This window comes from Catharus ustulatus, chromosome 23 (assembly GCF_009819885.2).
Source record: "Catharus ustulatus isolate bCatUst1 chromosome 23, bCatUst1.pri.v2, whole genome shotgun sequence".
In the NCBI taxonomy this organism is placed as follows: Eukaryota; Metazoa; Chordata; class Aves; order Passeriformes; family Turdidae; genus Catharus; species Catharus ustulatus.
In genome coordinates this window covers 5,549,907-5,559,851 of record NC_046243.1, presented here as the reverse complement: position 1 = coordinate 5,559,851, position 9,945 = coordinate 5,549,907, and the positions used below count along the sequence as shown (strand labels likewise).

Here is a 9,945-nt window from a genome sequence, read left to right as displayed (position 1 = left end):
GGCCAGTGTGCAGCTGAGCGCCTAAAAAGGTGGAACGTTCTGTCAAAGGAAATACAAAACGAGCTACACAGGTTGAGGTCACTGCGTGGCACACAGAGCTGTTGTCTTTATTTCTCCATGTGTCTCTTAACTCTTGTGGGAATCACCTCAGCCTTTGCACCTTGAGCACTGAACCACCCTTGAAGATCCTGATACATTATTCCTTTCTAGGCTTTCCTTCTTGGACATCTGCTGTCTCACCCCCAGATGATGGAATCATTCCTTGCCACCAGCATTGCCATTTGCTTTTTCTGATTTCATTCTCTCACTTCTTCCTCCGTATGACTGCGTTGCTGATCCTCTCAGCCGTGCCCTTCTGTCATTATGGCACCATGTGGAAACTGCTTGGTGACAAGCACTATCATGACAATGGAAGCCAGCTGCCAACCAGTGCTGTTGACACGGGCAGTGGGTTCTGGAGACATCTCCTTGCAGGTGTCACTGCTGCTGAAATGTCCTTTCTGCACTACAAACATCCTTGACCATTTCGCGTGTGATGCTGCTCTAGAGTGAGTGTGGCCTGTTGGGGCTGGGCTGACCTTGGCAGTGTCAGACAGGCCCCAGGCTGCTCTAACGCTTCCCCTCTATCAACAGGACAGCAGAGAAACTGCAATGAAACAAAGGTCAGTTCCCATAAAGACAGCGAGATCCCTCACCAATCTCTGTCATGGGAAAAACCAAGTAGGCTTCTGGAAATGAATTTATGTACATATTATAAGGGGATAAGGAGAAATAAGAGCAAACTCCAAAGCACTTCCTCCACCCGCCTTCCTTTCCTCCCAGGCTGAATTTCACGCCCGAATTTCTGCCCAGACCTCTCACAGGTGGACAGGAATGGAGATGCATTCAGTTCATAACACCTTGACCTTCTCGTACTCCTCAGGCCCCTTCCCTAGTCCTGCCTGCTGTCCTTCCCATGGGGGACAATCCTGCAAGAACCACTCCAACAGGGGCTGCAGTTCTTCACCAGCTGCTTCAGAACATGTCCTGTCCTTGGAGTGCAGATTTCCAGGAAGAGATGCCTTTAGGGTGGGTCCCTCGTGTATCCACAAGACCTGTCAGAAAATCAGCTCCAGAATGGGCTCCTGTCCGTGGAGGCACAGTCCTGCCAGGACCTTGCTTCAGTGGGGATTTCCATGGGATCACACCTTCCTTAAGGACACATCTACCTGCTATGTCTTTGGATCTTCCATGGGATGGATTTCTGTTTTACCACAGACCTTCATAGGCTGTAGGGGGACAGCCTCCCTCACCATGGACTTCATCACAGGCTGCAGAAATATCAGTGCTCTGGTGCCTGCAGAAGCTCCTCTCCCTCCTTCCTCACTGACCTTCCTGACTGCAGAGTGGTTTCTCTCACAGAATCCCGTTCCTCTCTTCACGCTGATATTGCACAACTGTTTTTCTGCCTTTTCCATCTTTGCCGACACAGATTCTCTCTTTGACAGTCAAAGAGTGCAGGGTCTTGAGGCCAGCAGGGCCCTCTGCCTCTTGTACCCCTTGTCTGTTCTTACAAACACGTGTCCCAAAGGACAATTATGAAATCCCCACGTGCCAGTGGAGGGAGAACGGGAAGGAGTAGATGGTGGGGGAGAGGAGAGAAAAGAATCTGTCGCTCCTGTGCTCCCCGGGACAAACGGCTCCCGCCCCGCGCACTTGGCCCCGCTGTCTCCGTGGCCGCAGCTCCGATCGCTGCCCCGCTCTCGCCTCCCCCCCGCATCCAGCCAGGACCCGGCGAAAGCCCGAGCGGCAGCGGCGCAGGGCTCAGCCCCGGGGCGGAGCTGGCGGCGGGGAAGGGGAAAGCAAAGGGGAGAAGCCGGCGCTGCCGGAGCAGAGAGCCGGGGCTGAGGGGGCAGCGAGGCTCGGCCGGGGCGATGCGGCGGTGCCGGGGCGCGGCGCTGGCGGCGCTGGGCGCGGTGCTGCTCGGTGCGCGGGGTGTGACACCAAGGCGGCCGGGGCTGGGGCTCGACTATTTCCCGGGAATACCGACTGGGAAAGTTTCTTGCCTCTTTTACGCAGCTCCTTCTCTCTCCCTATATCCCTGCCATTTCTGATCCCCGACAGATCTTCGTGATTTGTGTCGGTAAACCGTGCTCGCACTTCTGCCTTCCTTTCCATGCATCTGTATTTGGCCCTGTGAATATAGCATTTATTTTTCCCCTGAATACAGCATTTCGATCTTCACTTTAACTCTTCGTTTCTCCATCCATGTGTACATGTGCGGACATGATTTTTGCATAATCTATGCATGCATGAATTTCGAATTCCTCACATTCCCGTCCAGTCTGCCTCTGTCTTGTGGCCACTGCACCTGACTCCGTCTGGCAATAGAAGCCATATAATTGCACGATTTTGACGATATTTGTCCTTTCTTCCTTCTTTCCCAGCAGTGACTGTGGATACAGAGCGAGTGCAGCAGAAGCCATGGGCACAGACCACTGAGGGCACCGGCCTGAATCTCACCTGCCTGCACCCCGAAATTTCTGCCGACTCCACTCACTGGTATCGCCAATTCCCAGACCAAGCACCCCAGCTGATAGTAACAGCTGTCCGAGGCACAGAAGCGGTGCTGGAGCCAGAGGGGACTCTCTGGGTGTCGGCAGATCGGCGTTCGAGCGCGCTGTGGCTCAAACAGCCCCGGCTCGGGGACGCGGCCGTGTATTACTGCGCGCTGGTGGCACGGGCAGAGGAGCCGGGGCTGCGGCCGGGCACGAACCGGGGCGGGCGGGGCCCGCAGGGGCCGGCAGGGGCCGCTCCGCTCCCGGCTGACGCCGCTGGGCGGGACCGGCACCGAGCCGCGCCTGCAACCCGCGGGACCCCGGCCCGGAGCCACCACGGGCCCGCACACGGCCTGGCCTTCCACGAGAGACCCCTCCGAGCACAGGGATGCTGCCCTGCAATGTGTACAAAACAATTCTGCTGGAGAGGAGCATTTCAGCAGCGTTCATGTGAATCAGGGAAGGTATTTCTGTGCGTTTTGGCAGCCAAGGAAAGGCTCAAGAAACGTTGGCTCGTTGCTCGGTGAGGATGGGGACCTGCTCAAATGACGGGGAAAGGGCTGACACACCCTGTGCCTGTTTGCCCTCATTTTAACTGGAGTCGCTTCTCCTCAGTTCCATCACATCGCTGAGACTCCCTGAAGCCTTTCACAGAATAAACCAGCACTTAAGAGTAGAAGAAGAAGTAATTAAAGGACTCCTATTGCATATACACGAGTTCACAGTATCACAAACACACCGTGGAGCTTGCATACACCCAAAAAGTAACTCACAGATCTGCATTTATGAACAGCTGTGTGCACACACATTTCCAAAGCACACCCAAGCACTGACACTTCTCCTTCTGGCATGTCCCCACACATCTGCAAACACGCACACTCACTCCCATTGCTGCTCCTGCACCCAAGTCTTTGCACACACATCTCCGGGAACATTCCTGCCCAGAGATGTGCACACGTAAAGCACATCCCAAGAAGTATCTATTCCCACACACTCACACATGCTCCTTCCCTTCTTCCCTCCTCAGCTCACCCTGATGCACAGCGTTCTTTGCCTCCTGATGACTCAGCGCTGGGCTCCTTGTTTCGATCCTGCCCTGTCAAAACTGCCTTCAGGAAAGTATTCGGGCCTCCTAGGACATCTTCCCCTCTGTTCAGCCTGCGAGTACACAAACTGTGCCATGGGCTTGCCTGACTCCTTGTCCTTCCCCACCAGGCTCCAACCCTGCTGCTGTTGGTCCCAGGTTTCCTCAGCAGCGTCCATGGCTGGTTGTGTCCTTGCCTGTGTTCCTGGTTTGTGTGTGCTTGTGTTCAGGCAGGGTCCACAGGAATCCTTGTGGGAGCAGAGATTCGTGTATGAATCCACTCCGACGTGATGGGGCATGTGTGTGTTTGTGTGTGTGTGTGTGCGCACTATTGTGTTGCTCAACGAGTGAAATGCTTTGATTGCACTGGAGATCTCTCCACTGCTCTGCCCTGAGCATCATAGAGCAGCATTTTCCCAGACTCAGATACTGACGAAGATGGAATTTCCAAGTTTGTATTTTTAGCTTTGATCTGTTTGAAATGATGGCAGCGCCTCAGCATTGCTGCGAGTGCTCACACAAACACAGACACAGACACACGGACACATGGACACACTGGCACACAGACAAACGGACACACGGACACATGAACAGGTCTCTCCAGCCCGGTGCACAGCTGCTCTCCCCTGTGCTGTATCAGCTTGGTTTCGTGGACACGGCGAAAGGCTGAGGCATTACGCCCACCTGCCGTACCTTGTGTGAGGGGATTTCTTTCCAGTGCCCTGAAGGGCAATTCAGGCGTCCCCACATGACAGCAAAAGGGGGAGGCGAGGAAACACATAATGGGAGTGAAAGAAACACAGGGACTGTCAATCTTCAGCTCCAGGACACCAACTCGACCTGCGGCCACCACCCCGGACCCTTCTCCCGAAGTTCAGAGACCCGACCGCCGCCCCACTCTCACAGCGCTCGCCTCTCCTCCGTGCCCTCCGGTGCCGGGGAAGAGCTCTGCCCTGGGGCGGAGCTGGGGGCGGTGGAGAGGACAGAATAGGATTGGAGGCATGTCAGAGGAGGCGGCAGGGCCGCAGCAGAGAGCCGGGGCTGAGGGGCACAGCGATGCTCGGCCGGCGGAGCGGCGCCATGCGGCGGTGTCGGGGCGCGGGGCTGGCGGCGCTGGCCGCGGTGCTGCTCGGTGCGCGGGGGTGGCGGCCAAGGGGCCGCGGCCGGGGCTGGGCTGATCCTGCACATCCCTGGAGGCTGCCGTCCTGCCTGGCTTCTCCATGCACCTCTTTCCTACAACTGTACTCCTCTTTATCTATCCCTCATCTCCATCCCATACTCCCTCTGAACTCTCCAGATTTTATTATCTGCTTATCCCTTGAAAGCATTGGTTTTTTGCGACTTATGTAGGCAGCTTTATCCCTTCAAACTTTTCTATTCGCTCGTGCTTTATCCTACATCCACACGTTTTCAAGTGGCCCTCCTAAGCGTCCTGTCGTTTACATATTCATCTGTCCACAAAGGATTAGTGGACACTTCTTTTCCTCACTGTCTTGAAATCCTCAGGGAGCTATTTTCCTAATTGTCTCTATACGTTCCTGACTGTTCTGTGCAGGAGGGCAATGTGCAGCTTTGTTCTGTGCAAGAGGGCAATGTAGGATTTCATGTTTGTCCTTTTTCTGTTCCCGGCAGTGGCTTCAGGTGGAGCTCAGGTGAAGCAGGAGTCATTTCTGGAGACCACCGAAGGCACTGGTGTCAACATCAGCTGCTCACACGCAAATAAAGGGGGCGCCGATTCCGTCCATTTCTACCGTCATCTCCCAGGCCAAAGCCCCGAATTCCTCGCACTCACTATTAGAGAGCCCAAGGATGTGCCGGCCATAGCAGGAAAGCTGTCGGTGTCGGAGGACGGGCAGAGCAGCGCGCTGTGGCTCAGGCGGCCCCGGCGCGGGGACGCGGCCGTGTATTACTGCGCGCTGGGCCCACGGGCAGAGGAGCCGGGGCTGCGGCCGGGCACGAACCGGGGCGGGCGGGGCCCGCAGGGGCCGGGGGCACAGCGCCGCCCGCGGCCAGCAGGGGGCGCTGCCGCTCCGCCCGCCGGGCCCCAGGCGGCTCCGCAGCTCCTTCAGTGCCCCGAGCCCGCGCACAGCGACAGCGCCCAGCCCGCCACGGCCCCGACACACGGCTGCCAGCCTGCCTGCTGCGGGACACAGCCGCCACACACAGCCCGCCACGGCCCCGACACACGGCTGCCAGCCTGCCTGCTGCGGGACACAGCCGCCACACACAGCCCGCCACTGCTCTCGCTCCCTCTGCCCCCTCTGCCTCGCACCCAACTGTTGCGGCCGCAGCCTCTGCCATCGCCTTCCACCCTCCGCCCATAGCTGCTGCTGCTCTCAGCCTGCTTTACAAAGCAAAGAGCTGCTCCGGGAGAGCATCTTTCCTATGAGCTGACAAAGCTGCTGCGCTGACAGGAACACAGGGGCTAATTCAGTTCGTTCTGTCACTTCGGTATACCAGTCATGACATGAGAGAGATTTGCAGTGAGGTTTTCTGAGGTATTAAAGGATTCTCCAACTGTGTCCTTGCACAAGTATCTCTGTGCCATATTGGAAGGTGCATTATAAGTAGCATTCTCAAATGGACGCATAATGAAGGTGTAATTTAAATCCCCCTGAAGTATGAATACACTTCCCTTCTGTATATATTGTTCTAAAGCTCAGGTTTCCCAAGGACGCATGGATTCCCCTTAAAAACCTTGGTGAGATAGCAGCATGTCTGGTGGGTGAAACAATAAATCTGCTAAAGTACAGGAGCCTTCCAAATAATCAGAAATCTCCATCACACCAACCCTTAATTTTAAACTGATTTTCCTTGGCATTAGTAACTGTCTAACATCCCGAAGAACAAATACCAGAATTTAGCAATGCTGCACGTGTTGGAAGAAGTCATTTTAAGGACTGAGCAATTCATAAGGTTGCACTCCACAGACTCTCTCTGGACACCCCATTTCCTTTAGGGTCAGGAGCCGTTCAGCATCTTCAGGAACTCATTGCAATGAGCAAGTGCAGCAGAGGCCACAGCCAGGCCATGTAAAAGGTCAGAGTGTCTCGTTCTCTACGGCTCACATCACGTCCATTTTCATTCCCAGTGGTGGATCTAGGACAAGGCAAAGTGATTACCAAAGCACACAACGACCCCGTTGTAGGAACAGGTGATAATGGAGTGAAAAGGGCGGTTCCGAGCTCATCAACGTCTAATTGATGAGCCTTTAGAAACCAGGTTCTCTGTCTGTGAATTGGCTCAAGCTGAGCTTTGTCCATGACAAAGGGTTAGAGATGATGAGAGAAGACACGGGAGTCCCCGGAAAGGAGAGACTGCAGTGCTGTGTCTCTGGGATCACCAAGCATGGTTGCAGGTTTCTCTTCTCAGTACAGCTGCTGGGAACAATGCTCGTCTCCCTGGACATGTCTTACCTTTTTGTGTCTTCTCTAAAGCTTGAGAAGGCACAGTGTGCGAAGACAACGGGCGAAGGACAAGCTTTCACCTGAAAATCTATGACAGCCTCAGGACCCTTCATTTTCTATGAACCCCGTTCTAAACCGTGGAGCCGCGCAACACCTGCATGAGAATGTTCCAATTACACACATTATCATTTTTCACGTAATTCCAGATAGCATTCTATGACAAACTCGTTTTAGAGGAAATGAAAATGACCGGAATGGGATCACTGTAGAGTTGAAACGGAAAAGAGGGTGGCAGTGAGGGACCTGGGAGAGAGGCATTTGTCCCAGGCAGATGAAAAAGGGCAGGGCAGAAGGGGCACAGACACACGAGTCCCCTGTTCCCAGAGGAAATTGCAATGAGCCCAGACAGCTGAGAAAGCTCAGTGGGGAAGAAGCCGCTGAGCTCGCCAATGGGCAGCACGGGGTGTGCAGCAGAGCTGGCGATTGCAGCTGCGGAGGTGAGGAGTGCAGTGCGAGCTGAGCGGGAAGAGCCCCTTGCCATGGCTGAGGCCGCAGAGGCACGGAATGCTCCGAATGCCAGTGGCTGAGGGAGCCACGGCGGCTGCTGCTGGACGAGCGAGAAACGCAGCAGGAGCATTTCAGGCACGGCAAGGACAGGCCATTGCTCTGCCTGCTGCCGCTGCTGCTCCCGCTGCTCCCGCACACAGTCGTTTCCGGCACCTCTGTTCTCTCGCCGCTGCGACGTGCTTTCTGCCTCTTCCTCACTCAGCAAACACGCAGCTTGCTCTCGCCATGCACCTCGCACATCTCATCCTCACCGTCTTCCTGGCACAGCTCCTCGGTAAGTCCTGCTTTCTCGCCAAGTCTCTCTTCTTCTTATTCCTTTCCCAGGAGGCCCTCAACAGGCCGTTCAGGATCATGTTAGCAAATGACAGTGATTAGACAGGAAAGGCTTAGAAAAATCGACTCCTCTTTGTGGTTTTTCAAATGTTTGCTCGAAACGCTCTCCGATTTCTAAAGGGGAAAAGGGTGAGAAATGAAACTCCAGACCCCTTCCCTGTCTTTTCTCTCCCCTTCAATCCATCTCCCTCTGACTCTCGCCAATAACCCCCAGGAGATCCCAGCTGTCTCTGTAGGCCCACATTCTTTCCATTTATAGGTAAATTCCCGGATCCCATCAAACTTCCCCCGGCGCCTCAAAGTTCTCATTTCACTGACATTAAGAGATTGCCCTTTTTATGCCTCCAAGCTGACACAACTCTGCCACGGCTTCCAGCAATCCATCTCTGGGCTGGCAGCACAACCAGGGCTCCCTCTTTCCAAGCTCAGCTTTGTGTGTACTTAGGGATCGAGGGGACCTCAGAGGGGACAAGGATGGGGAAGCAGAATGAACCTCTCTGCTGTTCCTCTGTGGGCTCCTCAGACAGCGGGAGGGGTGCTGGTTCCAGCACACAAAGTTCAGGCATGACAGGCTGTTCCCTGCTGCTCTAAGCCGGTGGAGCAGGAGCAGAGACACAGTTCAGCTCACCTATGAGTGATGCGAAGAAAAGTGCCCTGAACTGCTGCCCAAAATTTGTCAGGATTCTACTACAAGGTAGAGAGCTTTCTCCACTAGGGTTTCCCATGAGCTTCGTTTTTATTCCTGTAGTGCTTTCTCTGTGCTGCTGCTCACCAGTGACTTTCTTCCAGGTACCACGGGGCAGATCACGGTCAGCCAGGAAGATGCACAAGTCACAGTGAAGCAGGGACACCCCTTCCACACCACCTGCAAATACCAGACAAGTATTAATGCCTTGCTCTGGTACCAGCTGCGGAAAGGCCAAGCCCCCCAGCTGGTCTCCTATCAATCAGGGACTGGCCCCAGGCACAGCGGCCGGATCACCACGCACCTGAACACCACGGGCAAATACAGTGTCCTGAAGGTGGAGGAAGTGCAGGTGTCTGACAGTGCCTTGTACCTGTGTGCTGTGCAAGACACCCTGGTGCAGGGAGCTTGCTCGGCTGTGCAATAACCCAGGGGAGGGAGGGGATGTGTCAGTGCAAGGTTGAGCTTGGGAAAGGGATGTAGTTCTCACCCCAATGCTTACCACAACTTGCACCCCATGTGTGTACAATGGTCTGATGGATTTCATTACTTCCATTCTGACACTTCCTTTCGGAAAATATACTGGACAATTCTGTATCATCTCCATATTGTACAGTGTCTAAATGCCTGGGACCTTGTCCTTCCACGCTTCAGCCCTGCTGCTTTTGGCCCCACAGCTTATGTGTTCCTGTCCTGGCTGCTCTTGTAGCAGACCCGTTTGCACGGACACACGTGAAGCACAGATTTGTGGATGGCTCCACACTGGTGTGCACGAGCCTGTGTCTGTCCGTGTGTGTCCCTCATCGGGAGGGAATTCCCTGACTATGCCAGGGACACCGAGTACTGCTCTGGCCCTGCACAGCACAGAGCAGCAGCTTGTGAAGCTCAGAAGGAGCCCGAGTGCAGCTGAGTGCTGCCGGCAGCTGCTGGCTAGAGATGTGTGCAGGGAAGAGGCGCTGAAATGCAGCCCCTGTGTCCCGAATCCTCCCTTTCCTTCCTCTCCAAAGCTCACGCTCGGCTGCTGTGGAGGGATGGGCTTGCGATGCAGTGTGGGTGGTGTGTGGGATGGCACACAGCTGTGTCCTGTCCCTGGCCATGGCAAACGTCCTTGTGTCGCTCGTTGTGGCGTTGCTGGGAGAGGCGGGGGCTGAGGGCGGCCGGGGCGGAGCTGTTGGCGTGGCAGAGGAGGCGGCAGGGCCGCAGCAGAGAGCCGGGGCTGAGGGGCACAGCGATGCTCGGCCGGCGGAGCGGCGCCATGCGGCGGTGTCGGGGCGCGGGGTTGGCGGCGCTGGCCGCGGTGCTGCTCGGTGCGCGGGGGTGGCGGCCGGGGGA

The 9,945-nt window shown here is 55.6% G+C and overlaps 1 gene segment (V, D, J or C); it reads left to right on the top strand.

Moving 5' to 3' along the window:
• Positions 1-5,664: 5,664 nt before the first annotated feature.
• LOC117006503 lies at positions 5,665-9,203 on the top strand. The segment is given in 2 exon segments: positions 5,665-7,869; positions 8,718-9,203. Coding segments are annotated over 2 exon segments (600 nt in total).
• Positions 9,204-9,945: the final 742 nt, after the last annotated feature.